Genomic DNA, 26,083 nt, shown 5'->3' with positions numbered 1-26,083 from the left:
AATATCAAATGTACCCCTTAACCCGTCGTAAATACTGTAAGTCTAGTGTTTGTTTTTGCACTTTTTTGCAATAAAGAGAAGAAAAACATCTAAGAGTTTATAATTAAGACATGCTCCTGGTTTTGAAGCATTTATTTCACAATATTCATTCATTTGTAATTTGTTGGATTTAAAGTATTATTCTTCTCATTTACATGCACATCAGCTTGATATGAGCCATGTGATCTGCATTTAGCTAAATGGGAATTTAAAACACTGAGGCATGCGAGGAGAGGATATGTTTGGTGGATAACCTAGACTGATTGCTGTTATAAATAACAACATATTTAGTGATGAACAGGGTGTTCAGATAATTTACTTAAGTAAAAAAAGGCTACTTATACTATATAAGCACAATGTACTTAAGGTACGTACACACACACACACACTTTCTAGAAAGATCAATAATAACAAAAGGTTCTCACACAGTGAAGTGTTATTAGTGCTTTTATGAAAACAGTATTTTCTCTTGCATAAATAACACCAACTGCCATTCATATAACATATGATTTAACACTGCAAATGCATAATACAACGCTTGTTACATGCTTCTGAAATCCATATAGATCACATGCACTGTAATTACAGTAATCCATGTGCAGCACCTCTCATTACTGCACCATTTTATCCCAAGGAAGCTCTATGAGTTTCAAATTATTTGCAGTAGCTCAAATTAATTGGTATTGTGTTTGCTATTTGCAATTCATGTTTAACCAAACGTTTTATAGAAGAATGTAACACAACATTTGGCAACAAAAATAAATTGCAAGGTTGTTAACAGAACAGAGCTAATAAGCCTACAAACAAATATCAAACAAAACAAATGTCACATTTGTGAAACGAGGTAAATACAACAATTTAGATTCTTAAGAAAGTTAAGTTAAAGTTAATACTGTCATATATTTCAAGTTCATTTTTTAAGTTGTGGAAATACTGTATATTGTCATAAAATTAAAAGTGCCTAGAGTATCTAGATTATCAAATAAGATACATTAATCATTTGAATAATCTTCATGCACCATCTGTGACAATCACAGTAAAACCTTTTGACATCTGCATAACATCAGTTAGTGTTATAATCATCATTCCTAAACATTACAAATGATACATTTTTAAATCACATGCTGGGAGTCCCACTGACAGGACTTTTATACCCCCTCATTAAGTTAATTAAGTGCTCTTTCTTTTTAAGTATCTTCATTCTTTAAGTATTAGCCAAACAATTAAGTGTAAACATGTTAAAATATTTCTAAAATACAAAAAACTTTAGTCCAACACATTTGGGATGGCCACCTAAAATTAGAGTAAACAACATTAAAACTGATTTTGTAACAAGTCCCATATTTGGCGGACCACAATCCTCAGTGTCCTGAAAAAGACATGATACTCCCACAGTGTATAATGGATTCATTATCCAGCCTGAGGCAATTCATTTGCTGAGAGCCAGAGTGCTTCTTCATCTCTGATAAGCGACATCTTTCCTCCTGCAGTTGCTCAGTGTAAATTGGACCACTTGAGGTCCGGACAGGGACTGACAGCCTCTCTCTGCTCACGCTCAGAGCCCCTTTTCAAAGCCCTTTGTTGTTAGAAAATGCAGCTTTCCATCTAGTTCAGATGCACGTCATGCCTTGCCTTTAGCAATGGCCATACGCTCGGACACAGTTTTGATTGGTACTCCTTTGCGGGTGACTTTGACATGGATGAAGAGTGTGCTGGGGGACAGACTGGAACCATCTGCCTTCAATAAATGAACATGTCGATAACCTGAGAAAAAAAGAGTAAATTACAAACAGCATGCCACAGTAATGACTGATTTATAATTTGCATAGGGTTTTCAATGAGCACCTGTTCGTAGGCTGATGAATGGTACAGTGAATTGCCCCACAAAGTCATTTTTGGCAGTGTGATCGTGGTCCTCCACTACAAACCGCACCAGAGCCAGTTCAGGGACCTGCAGCTGGAAGCTCAGAGTGCAGTCCCATCGGGGGTTGAAACCTGTAGAGGGCGCACAAGAGCTGTAAATACATCATCCGACAATCTACTTTTCAAACAAACCAATCATGGGCTTGGACAGGAAAGGCTTTCACAAAAATGTCTGAGCTGAATTTACATCATAACAAAGTAAAACAATGATGAAAAACCTATGACATTACATCATTTCACTTCAATAACATGTTTGCATAAAAATTGAAAATGAGTTACATGCTTAAAACAATATTCTGTACATAAAATAGCTGATACTGAATAAGGACATCTCAGTATTACCATTGTTGTTGATGCGTTGGGTTTTGTTTCTTGCATTATCAATTGACACCCCATGAATTTCCACCCATACTTGTGGGTCCACAATGGAGCTAACCTTCTCCGTGTCAATTTTTGGAAGCTGCTGCGCAGATATTATCTAAAAATCAAAGGGAAAATAGTCAGTTTTCGAATCCAGTTTAAATGGGAGAGTAACAATTCAAGTCAAGTCAAATTCAGTTTATTTATACAGCCAAAAAATCATAAATAAACAGATTTCAAAGAATGTAATGTGTACGTAGTAGACAGTAACAACAATGTATGTCAAAATTGCATTGCAGTACATAAAAAATCTAATTATGATTAACCAATTGTTTTCTAAGATGAATTTGAGACAACCAATCGAATTGACTGTTGCTCAATAGGTCACCACCTTAATATACAATATCTATACAGTGTATGGTTACCACTCACTCGTATAGTCAGCTGGGTGGGGGTGTGACCGGGGCCTCCTCCCGTGTTCTCTGGGTTAAAGTCGGAAGTGGTGCTGCACAGAAAAGCTGGTTTAAGAAGGTATCCACAGCGACCATTGGGCAGGAAGCGACCCTGGTTCAGGTCCATCTGCTCTCCTGGAGTTTGGAAGTTAAGAGCCACTGCAGAGCACAAAGAGAAAGTCAGTAACACGGCAAGCCTGATCACACACAAGCCAAGGAAAAACATTTCAGCATCTGTGAATTCTCTCAATCAGTCAAAGCCGTTGACATCAATGTTGTTGTGATGAAGCGGCAATTTGCAGAAATTAGTCACTGTAACATTTCTTTGGCACTAACGGTCCACATAATGTTTTCAGAATGAATTGCCTAAATGTGCTGCCATCAGAGCAGCAACAAAGCTTCTCGTCTGGAAGTACTAACCCATCTGGCAGCCACCGTTCCACATTTCCTGAGGATCATAGTTGGATGATCCGAGGCGCTGGCCAGAGGGGTAGATCCGGCTCAGCTGCCTGCTGTTGTGTCTCACAAAAAGCTTCCCTGCAAATGAAAAGAAGAAAGTAGCATGCCATGATACACTGGAGGCTGATTATATTTTGTGGAGGAATCAGCTGCAGGAAAGCAATGTCAAAAAATATTTTCGACCTTCTCTTTTGAATTAATAAAAAATAAAAATATTTGCACAGTTGTACCTGAGTCTTTGATGAGCTTGAGGGCATCACTTTCAGAGAAGGAAGACATTTCGTTTGGAGGTTTTTCAGGTGCATTTTCAAAGCCACGGAAGGGGACACTTCTGCAGTACACCACCAGCTCTGATAGCTCTGGGCTCAGTTTAGAACAGACCTGGGAAGAGCAAATTCAAACATTAGAGTAAACTGCTCAAAAAATGTAAGAAGTTCACTTTAACAGCTTCTCAGGCTCAATGACAAATCTTTTTGAACTGACCTTTGCAGGATCCTTCTTATTGCTGCTTGCTACTTCATCTTCAGAGCTCGAGGAGAAGCTGGCACAGCTGTCATTCTTACCCAGCTGCCCCAGGTGAGGGATCAGCTTCTTTGCTTTTACCAGAATCCGCCCCCTCAGCTCCTGCAACGAAGGTTATTCATTAGGAATCCAGACAGGTAAAGGCCTTTGAAAACTGATCGTGCTGTGTGTTTGTCTGTGTGTTTTGTACTTCAGGAGAAGGCAGATCTTTTGGCGGGTCGGCACTGAGGGGCTTGGTGAGCAGTTTGCTGCCCAGGATTTTGCGGAGGTGTTTGGCCATGACCGCCTGCTGCTCCACAGAACAGTGATTCTCCAAAGACAGGATTAGAGGATATGGGGAGGCCTGCAGGGAGAAGCACAGGGAGAAAAACGTATGCCAAGCCATTAAAATGCAATTAGAGCACATGATAGCAATCCAGGACCCGACTCTGTAATGCTATGTAAGAACCAAAATACCGCCTCAGGGCCAAGTATGTGACCACAAGCCTGACTGACCACTTGTTCCATTAGCAGTAATGTGGAGCAGCAGGCATATCAACAAAGCTAAGGATTTACACCATTAAATCAAGTTGCTCTCACCTTGAAGGCATACTGGGCGATGGTTTCAATGACTTCACTGAAAGTGACTTTGGAGGTGAGAGTGTGGCCGTGGTAGATGACAGGTTCACCTTTATCTCCATCCCAGCAGTCCAGCTCAACACAGCGACATCCCTGATTCAGAGCCCTGTCAGAGAACACACATTTCTTAACCAACACCACAGAAGGATCCAAGGATTTTGGCCATGGCCCCAAGAGGTTGTGGGGACATTCTGTTTGAAGTCACTGTCAACATTTTCTTGTTGGGGCATGAATATATGAGCACAAAGCCAAACTAAACAACCACAAATAACGACAAAAATGACCATAAAGTACCACAAAAATGACGCAAAAACAGGTACAAAATTACCAAAAAGAGACATGAAATTACCACTTACTGACAAAGAATAATGCCAGAGAGAGAGAACATGTCTAAAGAGACATAAATTGAGCACAGACACAAAACAAAAACAAAGAGAAACATAGTGATCACAAAGAGACACAAAATGATCACAAAGGGAAACAGAAGACCAAAATGAGATATCCAATTATATCAAAGAGGCAAAACACGATCAGAAACAGATATATCACCAAGCGTAAATGCAAAACAACCTAACATATATATATATATTTTAATTTGTGGGTCTTGTTCTTATGTAGAAGAGGTGGTGGGGCACTTAACATGTCTGACGATCATACATGGTAAGAATATATATTATGTTTTGATCATGCTAAAATGTGTGCTGTTTGTAGATGTCTTGGTCTGAATACCTGATGTAGGGCTCAGTGCTGCTGGCACTGGTGACCTGGTCCTTGGTGAGGTATGTGTTGTGGGACGAGGAGATGAAGTAGTGGGCCAGAGGGTGGCTCATGTCCTGGTACACTCTGGCATGGTCTGGGTTAACCACGTCATTCTCTCGGGAGAGCATGTACATGGTGAAACCATTCTGGGTCATGAGGCGGTTCTTCTGAGCTGTAACAAATAGCAAAGTCTTTAGTGTCTACTACCAAATTGACATTACCTTAAAATGAATAAGCCTTAACATTTGGGTACATGGCAGACAAGCCAGGTCAAGAGAAGATTAGCCCTCAATCACATCCTCCATTTTACATGGTTTGAGATTAACAGTGTGGGGAAAGAAAATATTGACTTAATTTGTTATTTTATGGGATATTATACATTTTTAGCAGTCATCAAGTTTCTGTTCTGCTCGTCTCTTGGCCCAGTTTTCCGATCAACTCCTTTTTTTGGAAACTACTTATAATCATCATAATCATTCATAATTATTCATCAAATCATTTCATAAACATATAATGTAGTTGTTTTTTTTACTTAAGAGGACATTTTATTATATACTGTATATATAACAAATATCATATTATTTCACTTTCAAATAAAACATTTAATTTATGAGAATCATAAACATTTTGTTTCCCAGTGAAAAGTTCCCTTTTTTCATGTATATTGGTTGGATTTCAGTTTGAAAGAAAATCTAACTCACATTAAAATGTGACACCTTTTCCTTTGATATTCTGTTAAAGTACATAGTATAGCTTTTGTGGGTGTCATTTTGCTATATTCTATTTCAGCAATGGTGGTTATTATTGCTTCTTAGTTCTTCATCAAATCAAACGACCCTCATTGCTAGAAACAGAAAGTGCGTCAGATTGTTGTGCAGCAGAGATTTTAACAGACGCTTAATCAGTATTTTGACTCCAAACGGGACTTTCACAGTGCTTATATGAAAATGTTGTGGGTTATTTCCTTTAAGCTTTAAATTACTGTTTTAAGGACCTACCCCAGTCATTAAGCTCATAGGTGAGTATGAGGCTCTGAGCATGATTCAACGAGGCGTCTTCTCCTTGGTCTCCCAGGAAGTCGCGCAGCTCAGCAGTGGCGAGCACACAACCATTACTGGAATAGTGTCTGAACACGGCGTCGAGCTCGGGCCGCCGCAGCAGCTCCCTGCAGAACTCCTCGATCTCTACGTGATCCAGACGGCCATCCCCTGATCGGTCACTCCTCTGGGATACAGGGACGAGGGAAGAGTTAAACAAAACAAACTCACATATCAAACACAGCATGCTTTTATTCTGGGAGTACTTCAAATTCCTTGTAAGGAAAGCATCTCCATAAAAATTCAACCCAGCTGTGTATACGTGCATTAACTATACTGCTCTCTGAGGAGGGTCATTAGAGGAAATTGCATCAGAAAGTAGTATACAAACCAACAATTCAGCTGTAATAGAGAGCGCAGGGACACAACAGGCAGTAATGCCAAACAATAAAGAAATAACTGGCTCTTGATTTGTTGTGGGGAAGACAGGATGGAGGGGATAAAGATGTGGAGGGTAGACGCTGGAATTGAACACAGACACTAGACTCCAGGGTGTCACAGTAAACTGGCTCTTCATCCTGTCTTACATGTAATGCTTTTTCAGTATTCAGCTCACATAAATAACCTTTAAAGTGCTAAAAAAAACTAATAATGCACACATGATGAGCCTGACCTTGAATAAAGAGTGGGCATACTGCTCACTCAGGTCAATGTTGATCATCTGGAGCAGACGTTTGACTTCATCGTAGCTCATCTTGCCGTCCTGGTTCTCATCCGCTCGCCTCAGGTAGCCTCGGATCCAAGTGTAGAGGGTTATGGAATAAAACCAGACTAAAATCTTAAGACTATAGTTTATCAATTAAGGGTGTCCTTGGATTCACATGTGAAGGATACACTTAACATCTCTGTCGCATTATACCATTTCTGTTGTGTAGCCTTGCTACATCAGTGTTTCCCCTATATACAAATAGTGGCGGCGCAGCGCCGCTGCTGAAATATGCGCGCCGCTGCTAGGGGGCGCCAGCCAGGTACCCAAAAAAAAAAAGATTAACATTTTTTTTTTTTTACTTTCTTTTTTTTTATTAAAATAATAATAAGTGGCGACCTTTTTTCATTTTTGATTGTTTGTTATGTGGATTTGTAGTATTTGTGTTACTGTATGTTCAATAAAGGTGTATTTTTGCTAAATCTTGAGACATTGCCACTGTATGTACTAGGCGGTCGCACCACATAGAAACAATATGGCGGGGCGCAGTTCGCACGTGCACACACTAAAAGATTCCACGCGCTCCGCGCTCACATTATGCTGGGCCCACGTGCCTTAGCACCGCTGCTATGACTCCATCCTAGGGGAAACACTGTACATTGTTATTGAAAGTGTGGACAAGATAAGAGAAACACCTGCCAGTCTAATGTCATTAAATTCCCCATCACCACAAACTAAATTTAAGAAAAAATATAATCCTAAAGTTAAATTAGCACAGTTATAACCTTAATGAATTTAGATTTTATTGCAGAACTGTTGTATCAAACAACTTTAATTGTACCTAGGGAAACCTACCAAATGGTAACAATAGTGTATATTGAGAGCCAAAAAACTTGTGTTGTTGGCTCAGAATCACTCATATATCAAATGTATTGTAAACCCCTGTGGAGAGGCTCTTGTTGAAGAGTGGTTTGTTGCACCTGCTCTTACATTTTTTGATGAAATCTAGCTTTAGCATTTATTTGGACATTTGCGTCTGTTAAATCAATTTGTTCTAATGTACGATATGTGCATAAAAGAAAAGGTAGCAACCAGAAACTAATTGTAGTTTGTTGTCATCTGCTAATGGAGTTGTGGAAACTATAACGCAGACCCCACACATTACACCATTTAAGATAAACATAACCCAGACTGCTGAAAGTCAACAACATGAAATACAGAATAGTAAATGATAACAAGATAGCATAAACAAGATAATTGCCCTGAGGATTTATATGTTCACAAAACGTAATATATATCGAGAGAAGCAGAAACTATGTTAATGTTTTTAAGTACCTGATACCGACAGTCATATTATCGTCTGGCTGTGAAGGATTGTGACTAACAGTAAGTGTCAAACTATATTTAGACAAGCCTTTACCTAGTCATTACTGCTCACCTTAGCTATGCTGTGGACGTGGGATGGCACACGTGACAGCAGAATCAGTCGCCATAGCAATGCTGACTCAGCTGCACTATATTCATTTTAGCATATTGGACATTTGGGAAGGATATTGGTCCAGTTTTTGCTTCTGACTCATGTTGGCCACATGCTCCTTCAAAGTGCGGAGCCCTCGTACCCAGCGTCTTGCTGCATCCTCACAGGGGCTCAGCAGGTCCAGGCTCTTCCGGGCCCCTCTGAAGACCACCGTGAAGCACTGGCTCTCTGGCACCGACCCGGACAGCCGCCTCAGCGCCTCGGACTTGCAGCCTTCACGCACACACTCCACTTCAGTCACTGCAACTGGAAAAGGAGAGGAAAATAAAAGGTTATTGCGTTGTTGAGTAAACAAAGCTCTGCAAAGAGATCACAACAGCGAAGCAGCTTAAGGTCAGACGTCATGTGCTCATCAGGGATTAATAAATAACACCAGAATGTCATAGCAACAGGATTGTAAAATATAATATGCACATTACATACTTCTCAATGTGATAATTTTAACCTGCACCTTATGACTCTTACAGCACACGCACTGACTTGCAGACGCTCTCCCTACTGACAGTTAAAGGGCAGGGTGTTTTAATGGGTTTTAGAGCAGTTATTATAGCAACATGGAGAAAAGTTCACTTTTTTGGATATAAACAAAAAAAGGTCTAAGCCATGTTGTGAGGCTTTATTAGCTTAATGTTAACATTTCCATGCTAACAAGATCATAACGACATTGCAAACATGTAGATGTTAAGCTCATATAATGTTTACAATGTTCGACATATCACTTAAGAAGGTTAGCATGCTTACGTTACCTAATAAGTGCTGAAGTACAGCTAAGGATGATTGGAATATTTTAGGTATTAAGTCATAATCCAAAGTAAGGCTGCAACTTGTAGACAATTGAAAGAAATTGAACTCTATGAGCAACATTGTCATCCCCAAAACAATTTTATTTATCTCTGTGTATGATTTTGTCAAAGGAGTCCTAGTCCAATAAGGTAAAGATTTAGTACTTTATTTCAACTGTTTAAATCTATTTGCAAAGCTCTGGTGGGTCTGGGCAACACTCAAAGAAAAGGCAGTCAAACACACACTACCTACCAGCAGGTCCTAACACATCAATTGTATTTACTACAGTTAGGAGTTGTCTATTTCTGCACTTGAGGGCCTGCTGTGTTGTAAACAATGCTCAGTTGAGTAATGAGCAGTGTCTGGCCTGACAATAGCATCTTTCTCTTGCTGGAGGTCATAAAGCCTCTGCCGTCCACCTCTTCAAAATTACTCCACATTCCTACTTTGCGGTTATCCCGGAGACATGGTAAAAGTGACATTAATGTGTATGTGCATGTGTGTGTGGTTTAGAAAGGCAGACATGCAGATGTGTAAAGCTTTGTATTTACTGACAAATGCTTTCAAGCATCAGACACTGCACTGAACTGCATGTCCAGATCACACAGGACCTGGAGACCCACCTGGGGCTTTGGAAAAGAGGAACCAAGCCAGTATTTCCTTCTGGATTCACACAAACAAACACTTAGACATAGCAGCCTGCCAGTGTGACATTATCAGTAACTGTCCACACTACAGAGCCCATCCTGGCCTCACACTGCTTGTTGTCATCATTGTAAGGAGTGTTACATGCTGCAACTTGAGCGCTCTGTGTGTATTTTTGGAGCTGCTGCAGCACAATCAAGACAGCCTTCACCACCTCCTGACCCATAAACCTGCCAACCCCCCCTCTCTGTAAGGCTAGAGGGGGTGAGCATCAAACTGCATTATAACATCGGCAAGGAGAGCACAAACAAAGAAGAGGTGGGAGAGCTAAAGGTCAATCAACAAGGAGGAAAACAAAAGGGAGATACTTCAAGCAAAAATAGATTTGTTTGCAAAAGTTCCATTTAAAGAACTTTTGGAAATGTTGTGAAGTCCTTGCTTAGCCACGCTCTACTACAACCCAGTATCAAAAAAGATTAAGAGCCAACCATGGATTTGCCTTCCCAGTGCCTTTTAGTTTAAATAAACACTGTGCCCTTTGGTATTTTCTAATCTCTTTTGTTTGAATACTTTACTTTTGTGTCAATATGAGAAAGGTTAAATGCATCTGTGGAGGTTAGAAGACCTAAGCTCACTAAAACACAAAATGTTCTTAGCATTTAATAATTTGTTACGATTACCACCACAATTATTGAAATTACTTTTGTGTAATTGTAAATCTGGTCACTGGTGTAGTTTGGAGACTGTATGCTATTACAGCTATTACACAAAGGGTGGTTACAAATTATTTCTATTTAAAATAGTTGCTTGGCCTGAAGACGTTTAATTTCATTAAGTTATTTTTCATTATTATTTTCCTCCAATAAAACAGTTGTAGCTGTATTAACATTGAGACCAAAACATCAAAAGTGAAACAATATGTATATAGTTTAAAGGTTCAATGCAAATTCTAAACAATATTAATATAAAACAGTAAACAATATTCATCAAGAAATTATAAGATCTCTTTATAAGAACTGTATTGTTATTAGGCCTGAGCAACGTTTTTATTTTGCTATAATAACATTATTATTGTAAGTATGACGGACTGTTTAACCAGAATGTATTTATGATATGAATATTTTATTTATTTTATACTGACTTACCATGGAAACAAACAAGCAACCTTTTTAACAAGAAAAACTAGAGTAGAGGATATGAGATGGAGCCAAGATAAAACAGCTCAACAACTTCGAACAATAGGCTGGTTTAATGAGCATGCTGACTCAGTCTGCAGTCTGTACTGGGCTGGTGGAAGTCCTGCTGATTAGTCTCAACATTTTCCCCTTGTAGATACGTTTCCTTCGAGGCAAAGACCTTTGCCTTTAACCTGATATTGCTATAATTTCCTTCCTTTTAAAGCCAAGTTCTAGTCATGAGCACTCTTACTTTCAGAGCTCCTTTCCCCTTTAACCATGCTCACATCTTATAACTGACTTTTAGTCCGTGGCCTCCTTCTAGCTCTCCCTGATCATATTTCAGCAATACTTACATGTCTGCTGGGCTTTGGCTTTGCGGGAACTCTTTGTAGATTCACACCACACAGTGAGTCCATCATCCATCAGCCGCATGTTTCGACTCTTCTGCCATCTCGAAGAGCGAACCTTCACCATGCTGCAGCCCTGCATCATCACACGAACATCTTCGTTGTCCAGCAGCCCTGGAACACACAAGCAAACACAAAAAAATAAGGTTTTAGTGTAAACAATGTATTGTGATTGAGTTTGACATTGTGTCATCAGCAAGTAGAGTTTGTCTTGGTTTTGTGCCCATTTGTCGTTTTAAAAAAAAAACATGTTTAAAAAAACGGTACCTTAAAGGTAGGGTAGGTAAGTTTGAGAAATCGTGAAACTTGGTAAGAAGTTGTAAACAAACATTGTTTGCTCGTAAAATCAACACATTAATTTTTTCTTGCCCACAACAAGCCTTTCAGCTCTGTCTGTCTGTCTGTCTGTCTGTCTGTGATGCACATTCAGTACCAGTGTGTGAGGTTGTGGTTACGATGGCGATATCCGGACGCGAACTGCGAGGACTACAAAACTACTGGACTACTGGGGATGTCTGTTCAAAACATTGCGAGCTCGAATAAATCATTTAGACCAGCTATTGTTGCCAGACTTATTACTGAATATCGTTCTTAATGTGATACCAAGTCCATCTGAGACCTGTGTACCTTCAGACAGCCTCCAAGTGAAGCGTACGTTGTTTACTCACAGTTTGAAAGCAGCGTGGAGAAGTCTTCAGCTGTGGTAAGCTGTGATCCGCTCGAATAAATCATTTAAACCAGCTATTGTTGCCAGACTTATCACTGAATATCGTTCTTAATGTGATACCAAGTCCATCTGAGACCTGTGTACACCTTCAGACAGCCTCCAAGTGACGCGTACGTTGTTTACTCACAGTTTGAAAGCAGCAGGAGAAGTCTTCAGCTGTGGTAAACTGTGATCCGCTCGAATAAATCATTTAAACCAGCTATTGTTGCCAGACTTATCACTGAATATCGTTCTTAATGTGATACCAAGTCCATCTGAGACCTGTGTACACCTTCAGACAGCCTCCAAGTGACGCGTACGTTGTTTACTCACAGTTTGAAAGCAGCAGGAGAAGTCTTCAGCTGTGGTAAACTGTGATCCGCTCAGGTAAACTGCGATCCGCCCACATATGGCCTGATTTGCATATTGGAACTTTATACACTTGAATACATTTATATGTAAAATTAACACTTATCACAAGTTAATGTGGGCTCGCAGGCTGATAAACTAGGATATCTGATCTCGGTGGGTAGGTCTTAATGAGGCTTGATACAGATCTCAGTCCGTAGCTATACTATTTATAAGCAAATGCCTGCTATAATATTTATATTATATTATATGGCTTAAAGTGTACATACATTCGCTCACATTATAAATGATGGTCGGGTTGCATTTTTCTGGAACTTTTTAACAATGTTAATGTAACAAATCAAGCTGTGGTGGACAAAGATGTCGTATTAATTTGTGGCGCACTTATAGCGCGCTAGGCACGAGTGATTTATGCTTTCGGGACACGGGTTTGAGTCCAGCAAGAACTTTTTTGTTATTTTCATGTCGATGGACACTGAATATTATGTTTGAATAGAGGATTCCTAATATTGTTTGCCGAGACCAACATTAATGACCCATCAGCATTTTAAAAGTTAATATCCCTGCACAAGCAATGACATTTCTGCTGCTATCTTTGCAAAACGAGTTAACAGTCACATCTTATCTGGATGAGTGCTGCAGAATACTGTTTTTATACGGGATAAATGTGTGTGTAGTCTTTAATATTAAACATGATCGCTGGTAGATAGCCACAGAAGTCGTAACACAGTTTAACCTGGGCGGATCCCATTTTTCCCTGGGCGGATCGCAGTTTACGTAAACTGCTTCTCCACGCTGCTTTCAAACTGTGAGTAAACAACGTAAGGCAAGGCAAGGCAAGGCAAGGCAAGGCAAGGCAAGTTTATTTATATAGCACCTTTCAACACAAGGCAATTCAAAGTGCTTTACAAAAAATGAAAGACATTAAGAAAATGGCATTTAAAATCAGTCATTAAAAAGCAAAGATAATAAAATAAACATTAAAAGAAAAAATACATGGATAAAAGTTACAGTGCAGTTTAAGATGTGAATAGTTCAATTAAAAGCAGCGACAAATATAAAAGTCTTTAGCCTGGATTTAAAAGTAGTCAAAGTTGCAGCGGACCTGCAGGTTTCTGGGAGTTTGTTCCAGATATTTGGAGCATAATAACTGAACGCTGCTTCTCCATGTTTAGTTCTGACTCTGGGGACAGAAAGCTGACCAGTCCCTGAAGAGTTCTGGATGGTTCATAATTTAGCAGTAGGTCAGAAATGTATTTTGGGCCTAAACCATTCAAAGCTTTATAAACCAGCAGCAGTATTTTTTAAATCAATTCTTTGACACACAGGAAGCCAGTGTAAAGACTTCAGAACAGGAGTGATGTGATCCACTTTCTTAGTGTTAGTGAGGACTCGAGCAGCAGCGTTCTGAATCAGCTGCAGCTTTCTAATAGATTTTTTAGTGAGACTTGTAAAGACACCATTATAGTAGTCGAGTCTACTGAAGATAAAAGCATGGACAAGTTTTTCCAAATCCTGCTGTGACATTAATCTTTTAATCCTAGATATATTCTTAAGGTGATAGTAGGCTGATTTAGTCATTGTTTTAATGTGACTGTTGAAACTCAGGTCAGAGTCCATGACTACACCTAGATTTCTGGCTTCATCTGTTGTTTTGAACATTGCAGACTGAAGCTCAGCGCTAACTTTTATACGCTCTGCCTTGGCTCCAAAAACCATTACCTCAGTTTTATCTTTGTTTAATTGGAGAAAGTTCTGACACATCCAGTCATTGATTTGTTTAATGCACTTACTCAGTGTTTGAATTGGAGCATAGTCTCCTGGTGAAATTGTTATGTAAATGTGTGTGTCATCCGCATAGCTATGGTAACTTATTTTGTTGTTTTTCATTATCTGAGCCAGTGGTAGCATGTAGACGTTAAAGAGAAGAGGCCCCAAGATGGAGCCTTGAGGAACCCCACATGTCATATTTGTCAACTCAGATGTGTATTTACCTATAGAAACAACGTTTTTTCTGTCCTTTAAGTAGGATGCAAAACAATTTAGAACTGTTTCCGAAAGTCCCACCCAGTTTTCTAGTCGGTCTAGTAATATGTTGTGGTCAACAGTGTCAAACGCAGCACTGAGATCTAATAATACTAACACTGAAGTTCTGCCACTGTCTGTGTTTAAGTGGATGTCATTGAAGACCTTTACAAGAGCAGTCTCAGTGCTGTGGTTTGGACGAAAGCCTGACTGGAACACATCGAAACAGTTATTTAAATGCAAGTAATTACTCAACTGTTGAAAAACAACTTTTTCAATGATTTTACCTAGAAATAGCCGTTTTGATATGGGCCTATAATTGTTCATTACTGAAGCATCTAGTAATGAACAATTACGTACGCTTCACTTGGAGGCTGTCTGAAGGTGTACACAGGTCTCAGATGGACTTGGTATCACATTAAGAACGATATTCAGTAATAAGTCTGGCAACAATAGCTAGTTTAAATGATTTATTCGAGCTCGCAATGTTTTGAACAGACATCCCCAGTCAACTCGTTTTTCTTTTTGTAGTCCTCGCAGTTCGCGTCCGGATATCGCCATCGTAACCACAACCTCACACACTGGTACTGAATGTGCGTAAAAGTCTTCCTACCGAGCCAAATATACCAAAAGATTTATGTAAACGACAGAAGAAGCGATCGAAATGTGCATTTTAGTCGAAGGCCGCGCCCCCCACCATTGAAACGATGGTTTCATGTCGAGTTTTCACTCGACATGAAACAGGTGACTTAAGTTATATAGACAAACCACCACACCCATGTGACAATTACCGGAAGTGCTCAACAAACAAATAAAAGTGACGTAAACAAATAATAATAATACAAATAATGAACTTGGGCTAAGTAGCATTATGGCACCTACACTCAGCGTATTCAGTGTGGTGTTATGTGTAGCTGTCATGGAGTGTCTTAAAAAGTGACTTGATGTTTTAATCACATAATGTTTCCCTGTGTATTTTCTCCCAATCTGGACTTAATAAAAATGAATAAGGTAGCCTACTTCAAGAATAAAACTGAAAGTAATGGAAAGCTGAGATGTGATTGCAGCATGATACAATTGAACAAGTTTGTGTCTTCAACATAGGGACATGTAATCAAGAAGCTAAAGAAAAGCAGAGCCTTATAACCGAGGCATACATTATAATTTGTATTCAGCCCTGAATGGATCAGGGCATGTTATAAGTAAAAATAAAAGATGAAAGCAGGAAGCCTGAGGGATCTATTGAAATGTTGGACACACAATACAGATTTAAAGGGAGAGCTGACAGTAAGTTAAAGGCCAGTCGTGTGGTATCACTCAAACAGAGTACTGTAAATACCGTTGTTTGGTTTACATGAGCTGGTTTTGATAAGATCTTAATTAAAAAAAGGGACTAAATCAAAGCTGACAAAAAAAACAAGTAATCTATTTTGAATGAATATATTTAAGGTTTGGACAGTTTTTTTGAACAAAACAAACAATTAAAGATGTGGCAGAGATGGGTCATTATTTTTAAAAGGTTTGATAGGCAGTAAGCCTACTGAATAATCTTGGTCAAGTGTTTTGGTGGGCAGAGGGGAATATGTGTCCTTAGTGGTTAGTAGCTATCTGAAAATTACTGAAAATATTCAAACATTCAGGCAAAAAATGGGTCTGAAGATCCTGTATAATGCAAATTTACATTTAGCAAAACCGGAAATTTGAAATTGTCCCACACTTGGTGCATAAATCTATTCAAACATTGGTTTTAATGGTTTAGTTAAGCAGTAGTTATACCAGACTACTTTGTAACTTATTATAACAAAATCATGCAGCAACAGCTTTACAGTACAAGTGTTAATAGAGCACATTCAGCCATGCCTCATTGCTTCTTTTGCAAGGATGAATGGGTCCTCTCAAAGAGCATTCTTCTCTTTCAGGACTTTTCAAAGGAAAGGTCTAAACAAACTCTAACTCTTGTCAAATATTTCTTTAGGATTGGACTCATCTGCTCACCCTTAAAGATTTGACCAGAAACTGTTGGCATACTTTCTTTAACGTTCCCTTAAATCCTAGTCCTTATAATTTCAGTGCCAAACGGCTGAGAGAGTTCCTCAGAGGGCCCCCGAAGCAACAGCACAACAGAAACTGAGCTCCCAGCTCCCTCCCCCTGACTAGAAACAAACTGGGTGCAGCAGAGGATCTCTCCCCACTAGGGTTGAGGACAAAGAAACCCCCCTACCAGCCCTCCATCCATAACAACCCTGTTTTCCAAGCTGTTACCACATGCACGGCATTCTCACAAGCAGAGCACATGGGCCTGATTAACTGCAGGTCATTGACCACGCTAAACTGCCCAGCCTTTACTGCCTCTTTCTCAATACACTGCTTTACCTTTTTGTATTGCCTCTCAAGCCTCAACCACATTCTTTCTTTCCTACCTGCATCATTTTAATATCTAACCAAAACGGACAAGTGAGCACAAGCCTGAAAGTGTTGGCAAATCCCACAGATTTAATCCACAGTGCATTTTAACAGGAGCACATTCACATGTTGATACACTATGCTCCTGAAAACCCCTTTATAAGGCCGTAAATGGAGGGATGGACATGATTCTTCGGGCTATCTGAATCGTGTTTTCTTCTCATCGTCTACTGCAGAAAATCTGGTTGACATCCACTACATCACATGCTCAAAGACCTGCATTCCAACTGGCTAGCAACCCTGCTAGCCAGTTGGCATGAAGCATTTCAACACTGCACAGTAATTAGAAAAGCAGCAGAACTGGCATGGTGGAAAGTAAAGAAGGTTAAAGGAGTCTACAACCATGCTAGCTGCTAACCAAGCACCGCAACGCTTTTAGCTATGCTAGCAAAAGCACCTTAGCATTTGTTATGTTTGTAACGTTTACCATCTTTATTTAGCTCAATAGCATGGTTACATTAGCTTATTTGCCATAAACACTGTACAGCTGAGCCTGATGGATTTTCCGTACGTTTTGCAGATCATTTTGTTCATACACAAAAGATGTTGACGGATAAATGTTTCACTCTATGATAACATTAAATAGCAGAGGTGGGAGAAGTACTCAGATCTTGTACCTTAGTAAAAGTAGATACTGCCCTGTCTGCCTACTGTGATACTTAGCCCATGTTTTCCTCACTATATCTACAATATCTGCTGTTGTAATCATGTAAATGTCCCCGTTTCCGGAACAAATAGAGGATTTCTAATTTAATCTATCAAGGTGTTTAGTATTTAACCCAAAAGGAGCGAAGTCATACTAGAGGAAAAAGTGATTCATCATCTACAGTAGTAACCAGAATTGTCTAAAAATTGGTCCTAATTAATTTGTTCTGCTAGATAATGATATGTTCTCATGATAAGTGATACGTTTGACCTGCTGAAGGGGCAAGAGTCAGGGAGTAATCCAACAAGAATTACCCCTTAAAGGGCCTTGAATGTCGGTACACAGTTTCATGGCAATCCATCCAATAGTTAAGATTTTACACTCTGGACCAAAGTTGTGGACAAGCCAATCCACAGACCTATAGAGAGATTGTAAACAGTTGGATAGCTGACAGCTCTATGTAAAAAGAATTGGCTAAAAGACGAAAGCTGCTGGATCAGCTGTGAGAAAACAACAAACATTCAAAAGAATCTCATATGGATTATTTTTTTAAGGGTGTTTCCACACTACGAGCAGCAGGAGTGCCTTGAAACTGATAGAAGGATCAGAAAGAAAATAACCATATCAGCTGGTCAGTAATAGAGTGTGTCTGCATGCGTCCTCTTCATTCAGGCGCACATACCAGCTCCTGCCGGGACACAGTTCACGTTTCTCTCAGCATTACCACTGACACGAGAGACAGCAAGGATTCTACACTTGCATCAAGATGGAGGGTTAGGGTGTTGTAGATATGATATGGGTGACAGGGCAATTAAATGTTCTTAATTCTGTCCCACAGCTGTTTCAACAAGACGGATTAGGCAGCGAATAGGGTAACTCTTAGAACAAGATCCAACCTTTAATGATAAATATGGTATTTAGAGTTATGATTTGGGAAGAGCTTGACCGTACTCTGGAGACTCTCAGCGGCTGATCTGAGAACAGTTATCTCAGGAAAATGTTTAGAAACTAATTTAGTTTTATTTTAAAATACAGAATAACGTTTCAATGGTTTTGTCTGGTTCTTATTCAGCTGATAATAAGCAACACTCACATTTTCTTCATCTTTCGTATGAATTCACAGGAATAGTTAAAGGAAGTAACTGTTATGTAGATATCAGCTCAAATGTAATCAGCTATTACAACTTTAATATCTAGATTGTGTTTTTACCTTCTTTCAAAATGGTATCTTACGCAAACATGAATTAGAAAGATATAAAAAACAAAGGTATGAACATGAATTGCAAGTTGGGTCTCGTTTCTCTTTAGGCCAAAGATCTTAAATTGTTGGGATTTCTCTGCTGGATACTAAGGTTGGCAGATGAGTTAATATCATTTCCCTGTAGCAGATTCCTGAAACCTCATATGGGTTCAGAATTATGTTAAAAGCATTTTTAATACAATTAAGAAAAGTCATGTGGATATAAAGGTTGAATTACTTTTCAATACTCTGGAGTCTATGTTTGAAAATGTAAATGCAGGCTTCATAAAATGGTTTTAAGATCTGGAAGTGAATAGATTTATGGATTTTGTTTGTGTGAATCTTGTTTGTTCTCGCAATGAACTAATTCCTGTGTTTCACAATCACAGCACCCCAGAGCACCGAGTGCACAATACTGCTGGCAACCTCAGTCTGTTTCTGAAACCAAATACAAGACCGCCCCAGGAGATGTCAGTGACAGCAAAAAATATATTTATCCATGTGTGGACTTGTCTGATTCAAATATAGATTTTCTCAAAACTAACAAACTTCCAGTTCACCAGAAACGTTATCGTAATGAAGAGGTTAACAGCAAATGAGAAATATTTTAACAAACAAGGAAAACTTGTCCTGTGACACCTCATGACACAGCAATCTGACCCCCTTAGTTCCATTTTTTTTCATTATGAAAGTACACTGTGTGTGTTTCTTTCTTTCTCTGAAGTAAGTAAGGATTAAAAGCTGCTAAGGCATGGTGTGTTGAAGGCCACCTCGCTGATTTATGTTGGCACATGGCTGAAAGAGGTCAGGGTGTGGTGGGGGTGGGTGAGCTCACTGGTTTGATTTTTTGGTATTAGCGAGACACTGTTCTAGATTCATGCACATACACTGCTGTGAAAAAAGCTGGGGTATATGTTCAGGGACGGGCAGGAGCTGAGCTAACTGAATTGTTTGGATCTGAACGTATACTGATGTACACTGTTGCCCAAAAAGTTGGAATAATGGAGTTTTCAGACACATTCCTCTTTTTATTCCTATTTACACAAACAATCATTTCATGAGCAGAGGTATACAAAATATGTTATTCCAACTTTATGGGCAACCGTGTATAATGTATAATGATTAGGTAACTAAAAAAGTTGTAGGTTGACAAAAGAAAAATTGGCAATCATTTCGATAATGTATCAATTCTAAAAGTAATTGATAACAAATAAACAGGTTATCAGCTGTTTTAAAGTATTTTTTAAGTCAACTTAAAAAATGATGAGGTCTACTTGTTGGATTAACGGTTTAGAGCCCTGCAAACACACTGCTGTGTAAACAAAGCAAAACAACAATCAGGGGTTCAATGTTCGGAGATAAAACCTTCAGAGCAGTTTTCTTTGCAGATGTCTAGACATCCAGTGTCTTGCAGATATTCTGACAGGTGCTCAACAGGTGTCTTTATTGGGGTGAGGTTAGAATGTGAGCATAGAAGGTTTGTGTAAAGTGGCAGCATGCAGCCTAATGTAGTTGGACTGAGAACCAGGCTGGGATGTGAATAGTGAGCAGCCTGATTCACTAGTGAGTGAACACACACACACACACACACACACACACACACACACACACACACACACACACACACACACACACACACACGCACACACACACTCACTAACAAACACTGTTCCTTTCAGCTCTGGTTGATGTGTCATTATCTGGTGATTAACAGTCACTTTATATAAAAGGTAAATATATTACACTCTAATTCTTGACTAAAGTGACTAAATAATTGTGCATCACTGAGGTGATAGCACAGGAGAAAACCTTTCATACAAAATATATTCACATACTCACATACATTCTTATAGTGTTTTTATCCCAGCTATAGCGCAGTGAGCTTTGAAGCAACAGAATGGACCTCAAAAAGTTTGGATTTTCTTACCGAGCCTCCTGATGGGGTCTATTGGCTTCTCAGCCCCTTTCTTCCTCTGCTCTTTCGGACTGCTGGTCGCTGACTTACCGCTGCCTAACATTATCACAACTCCAGCGAAAAATAACCGGAGGGTACAACTTTAATACTCGCAGCTGGCCCGTTAACTCTGGGAAATAGTAAGTGCAGGTGTTTCCCGCAAGCGCAGATTTCTGCTGTCCCAGAAAAGCGTCCGAGCAGAGAGAGAGAGCCGAGCGCAACAGTTATCCGTTTCCCACATGTTTCAAGTCCCTCCCCGGCGCTGCTGTCCATGCAGGCTGTGCGTAATATGATTCCAAACAAGGCGCACACTTTACGCACTCCCACCTCCTTCTGGGGCAGAGCAAATACTTAGGACATGAAAATGTTTCCTATTCAATTATTTGCACTCAATCCCTAAGAGTGCAGCGCCCCCTGCTGGTCGTTGCAGGAAACGGCAAACATCTCAACAACAAATCAATAATTTTAACGTCAAATTCCTCTTCTACCAGCTAAATCTACATTTATCCATACGGTAATGTGCTGTAAAATAGGAATCAAACTAAGAATGAACTCTTATTTGTAAGTGGATGGAGATGGGCCCACAGCACCCGAGCAGTGGCTGGAAACTTAATAAAGTCTTGTAATGGAGTTATAAAGGAGATCAGAGAGACACAGAGCTCAGCTGGGCGGTCTAAAACTCGTCCTGTCAGGACGAGCATGACATGTGACTTTGCCCTGATCCACAGCCATCCACAAAATAACACACATACATAAACAAGCAGGTTGTGTGGGGTTGGAGGGAGTCTCTTAAAGTGACATGTTTATTTCAATAAGTAATTGAATGCAGCTTGTGTATCCAGTGTGTCTGTATTTGTCACACTAGAAGTAAACTAAATCTGTCTTCATAAAAATCTTAAAATCATAGCCCCCTGTGCTCAGATATATATCAGCCATTGTTTTAATTTAGACTTCAAAGCCATCCGTGGGCCTAAAACAATTTATATCTTTCATCTCTCAATTGCAGCAACAACCATGTTAGACAGAGAGATTAAGTCATGCTTGCTAATCCTCACAGGCTTTGGTCTATGCAGGAGCACCAATGGCTCTAAAGCTGCACAATGCTCCTTGATTTAAAAAAACAAAAACATGATAATTTAGTATGATTTCCTAATCCCCACAGTCGTTAGGCTTCATATTGACTGGAACATAGGCTATCAAGTCTTCCTGAAAGGATTCCCAGTTCAGCTTGCTTATTTGCCAGAGCTGAAACCCTGCCTGATTCTATTAGTAGAAACAGTAGGCCTGTGTTGTTTGCAGCCATTGGATTCTAAGTCATTACAATCTGTGTTAGGAGACCCACCATAAGGGGTCACAGACGAAAAAAAACATTTTCTTCCATTTATAGCCTAAAAGTTAGGCTAAGAAACTATATGTGTGTGCAGGATATAGTTAGTGACAAATGCAGCGAAATATTAAGTTAGTGGACTGACCATAGATAAATACATAAAATAGGCTACATATACCACAAGGTTGCCATACAAAATAAATTCAAACAGTAATTCATTTCAGGTTTTATTTTATTTTACACAGAACAACAAAGGTTATAAAGAAAAGTTGTTGAAAATGTATGATTCAATTGTTAGTTGTGTGTAAATCACAACCAGGGCTTGCTAAATTTGAAACTAAAGGAAAGCTTCAGGGCTGCCTTGCAAGATCTGGGGGCCGTCTACTTCCTGAAGCTAAACTAGTTCATCGAGGGTTCCAGTTCACGGATTATAAGGAACAAATGCTGTTTTTTCATTTGAACTTTTCTTTTGAGTCTGGAGTATATATTAATCTGACAGAATGGCATAATTAAAATGTTGAAATCAATCGTAATCCTGTAGTAAGGAACCCTCACGGGATACATTACGTTCCAGCAATTACGCTGACCCAGGATAAACACATTGGCCTAGTTAGCAGATAGCTAACGTTAGCAACTTCTATAGCTGGTTGTATTGGTATTTATATACTTTGTTGCGTACTCGCTAAAGCTTAATCGAAAAAAATTGATGGTAGGAACCATTGTTTTAAGGTTGTCGATCCATTGTTGCTTATTACTTAGCATTAGCTAGCCTGGCTTTATGTACATTATGGCGTTTGGGTTAACGTAGCACTGGCCCTGGCTAGAAATAACTTGCGTTGTAACGTCGTCGAGCTCTAACACCGTTTATTTTTTTGTTCTAACGTTAGTGCGTATGGCTTCACACTTTATAATTATGGCAGTGTTTAGTTTGGGAACGAAACAACGCAGCTATAATTTGCTAACTAACGTTAACATTCGGCTAACGTTAGCTAGCTAGCTAGCTTATCCTTAGCTTTTAACACGACACACCAGTGTAAAACTAACACTGCATATCAGAAACATGGGTGGGTTGCACAGGAAAACTCAAAACTGATCTACACAACTCCGTCCACTGGTAACAGGATTATTGAGCAAGAGTTAGATCGCCTGACCCACCCTTTAACAATGAGGGGCTCGGAGATGTACTCGGAGCAGAAGCTTGACAATAAATGTCGTTTGTTTACGCTGATTCCCGAGTTCGCCGAGACTGTGCCCCACAACGTATCACTCCGCACAACACACAGAATTGTCATAATGAATCATTTAATGCTCTAATGTCATCAAAACGACGCGTTTCAATACATTTAAACATGAAAAATACTTGCATTTTCAACACAAGTTGTTTTTTTACTTATTTCCTTGTGTGAACATTTAACACGGACTAGTTTCCCTAAGCGGGGTTCTTTATTTTGCTTTAAATGCAGGAGGGTTTTTATTTCATTTCTAATTCGGCTTTATACTGTGTGGGCAGCAAGGACATATAATAAATATGTAGTTACGTCTAACGTATTCTAATTAGACCAAGCGACTAAAACATGTAATTTAAACTTATTTAAATTAACTTATATGTTATTACTAAGTATTGTTACCCCCTTAATGTGTAGATGGTACCGTCCTTAAAATGTACCGGACTGCTTTCTTGGTGTGGATTACGTACTTATGATTGACCCATGGATTGTCGAATCAAAAAATACTTAAAGCTTAGCAACAGCAAAGTTACCCTCTTGTCCAATCAACAAAGAGAAGGGTGGGCTTTATCATGCTCAAGAGTCTACCGTATGATTGGTTAAAATCCTCGTCAGTTATCGTAGACTTGTGGAATATGTAGTTTGGTTTGTGGGCCTCCGACAGTGCTACATTGAATTCAAAACAACATATCCCACAATCCAACGCGCGTTACAAACAGCTGCATGCGCACGGCAAGAGGCGGAGCTGCTATAAAAACACGAGCTCCCTCTTCTTGAGCAGCACACTGGACACTGTTGTGACGGTGAAACGTCGTCTCCCGCTGAAAGATAGCCCTGACAGCATCGAAACAGTTAATGGTAGTTAGCGACAGTTGCTCTGACAAACCCTCGGAGGAGTAACAAGTGTTTACTGTCGAGAAGTTTCCTTTAATTTTGCGAGAGTTTGTTTTGAAACGTCAAAACGTAAACTTCCTTTATTAATGATTTTTGGGTGATTCTGGAATACATACATTTTTGTTAAAATTTAGTTTAACGTCTTTTAACGAACTTTGAAGATCATTTTTGAGGGAGAGGACATGATCTAAAATGTGCTAGAGTGGGACCATCGTAGCGGAACATCAGGATGACAGATCGAGCGGAGCAGACCCATCACCTGAAAACTTTAGGCAGCCCATCAGGTGGGAGCAGCGGAGACGCGTTGGAGCATCTCCCAGCCAGAAGCCGTGGTGGACCAGAGAACGGCAACAGGGGGCGACAGAGAGACCAAAAGCAGCGGCAGCGGGCGGAGAAGTGTGGGGATATCAACACAGACAAGTTGTGGCAAATGAAAGGCGGACCGAGGGAGGTGTGCCCTGCCTCAGCTGCCGGAAACGAGCTCTCAAAGTGCCCGATTGCTGCCCAGTCTCATCAGAAACCCGATGTTCATGCAGCGGGTGACGGTAATCACATCGCGCAGGGGAAAAACGGCGAAGATAGCCCACTGGGAGAGACTTTAAACCAGGTGCAAGATGATAGTCATATCGACTCTGACACTGGCTTGGATGCGCGTCTGGGCAAGAAGAGGCACAGGCGCAGGACCTCCAGGAAGAAGCGCAACTGGAAGCCTTATTACAAACTTAACTGGGACGAAAGGAAAGCCCTGGAGGAGAAAGAGACGGCCAGAGCTTCTCGGTTGAGAGAGGAGATGTTCGCCAAAGGGCTCCCAGTGGCCCCTTATAACACCACCCAGTTCCTGATGGACGAGCATGACCGAGAGGAGCCCGACCTCAACACCGAGACCGGGGTCAGACGGACCTCAGGGGTCGGGACCCGCATGGAGGACACGGGCAGCGAGGAGGACTTATTTGATAACGAGGAGGAGGACGAAGATGACGGCAGCGGGGGAGGCAGCGACGGTATCGGGAGACCTGGAAACGCAGGTGGAGAGTTTCTCCAGAGAGACTTTTCTGAGACCTACGAGATGTACCACGTCGAGAGCCTGCAGAATATGACCAAGCAGGAGCTGGTGCAGGAGTACCTGGAGCTGGAGAAGTGCATGTCCCGGCTGGAGGAGGAGAACAACCGGCTGCGGCGCGCCGTGGAGCCCGCGGGCCCTGCCGGGGAGAGCCCCCTGGTCCGGCTGGGAGACATGGAGAAGGAGCTGGAGAGACTGAGGGCCCAAAACATGGAGCTCCTTCAGAGCCAGCCCAGCAATGACAGGGTCGCTACAAAGTAATGGACACAATTGAAGTGGGGAAAACCCCCCCTCAAAAAGGTAACATATGGGACTGCTGATTTTTTTTTTGTCATCAGTTTTCTGTAATCAGTTTGTCATTTGGAAGACGTGTCCTTGCATTGTAATGCAATACTTTATTTTCTGTTTGGTCCTGTTCAAATGTTGTTTTCCAAAAATAAATGTAAATATTTCAAAATAAGATTCTTTTTATAAAGGGAATGTATCTGACAATACGAGAATATGTGTGTTTGTTTCCTGGGTCAACTCTGTAGCTGTCCATTGACATAAACTGTTCCGTTTCTGAAGTAAAAAAAACATCCTTTGTTGCATTCACCTCCAAAACATGAATACCAAATGACAGCTTATTGGGTCAGCTCGCCGATAATGTTTTGCAAAAATAAATTCCGGAGTTAATATTTCTAACATTTGTGTGTTAACATAAGTTCAATAAAACCGTGAAATGTCTTTTGTTGTGTTGTAAAGGCTG

The 26,083-nt window shown here is 40.1% G+C and overlaps 2 protein-coding genes across 2 annotated transcripts; one reads left to right on the top strand and one right to left on the bottom strand.

The window, feature by feature from the left end:
- Nucleotides 1–468: 468 nt before the first annotated feature.
- plcd3a (phospholipase C, delta 3a) lies at nucleotides 469–21,063 on the bottom strand. The gene is made up of 15 exons (XM_034143794.1): nucleotides 20,802–21,063; nucleotides 11,372–11,539; nucleotides 8,430–8,658; nucleotides 6,843–6,972; nucleotides 6,131–6,356; nucleotides 5,103–5,304; nucleotides 4,335–4,479; nucleotides 3,946–4,098; nucleotides 3,717–3,857; nucleotides 3,464–3,614; nucleotides 3,195–3,311; nucleotides 2,755–2,933; nucleotides 2,305–2,440; nucleotides 1,885–2,034; nucleotides 469–1,803 (listed from the first exon to the last, which is right to left on the bottom strand). Exons 1-15 carry the CDS (start codon nucleotides 20,890–20,892, stop codon nucleotides 1,661–1,663), a joined length of 2,361 nt encoding a protein of 786 aa, XP_033999685.1. The 5' UTR covers nucleotides 20,893–21,063; the 3' UTR covers nucleotides 469–1,660.
- A 3,092-nt stretch (nucleotides 21,064–24,155) lies between these two features.
- hexim1 (HEXIM P-TEFb complex subunit 1) lies at nucleotides 24,156–26,061 on the top strand. Its single transcript, XM_034143792.1, has one exon. It carries the CDS (start codon nucleotides 24,505–24,507, stop codon nucleotides 25,594–25,596), a length of 1,092 nt encoding a protein of 363 aa, XP_033999683.1. The 5' UTR covers nucleotides 24,156–24,504; the 3' UTR covers nucleotides 25,597–26,061.
- The last annotated feature ends 22 nt before the right edge of the window (nucleotides 26,062–26,083 follow it).

Source organism: Trematomus bernacchii, unplaced genomic scaffold (assembly GCF_902827165.1).
Source record: "Trematomus bernacchii unplaced genomic scaffold, fTreBer1.1, whole genome shotgun sequence".
NCBI classification, from domain to species: Eukaryota; Metazoa; Chordata; class Actinopteri; order Perciformes; family Nototheniidae; genus Trematomus; species Trematomus bernacchii.
The sequence above is the reverse complement of the archived record's forward strand: the minus strand, read 5'-3'. Positions and strand labels throughout refer to the sequence as shown.

Excerpts from the sequence above, each read along its gene's own strand:
- hexim1 (XM_034143792.1), top strand. The coding sequence starts at position 24,505 with ATGACAGATCGAGCGGAGCAGACCCATCACCTGAAAACTTTAGGCAGC.
- plcd3a (XM_034143794.1), bottom strand. The coding sequence starts at position 20,892 with ATGTTAGGCAGCGGTAAGTCAGCGACCAGCAGTCCGAAAGAGCAGAGG. Across the intron at positions 2,441-2,754 it reads CCACCCAGCTGACTATACGA|ATAATATCTGCGCAGCAGCT; the intron begins GTGAGTGGTAAC and ends TTTGATTTTTAG. Across the intron at positions 2,035-2,304 it reads CCAACGCATCAACAACAATG|GTTTCAACCCCCGATGGGAC; the intron begins GTAATACTGAGA and ends CGCCCTCTACAG.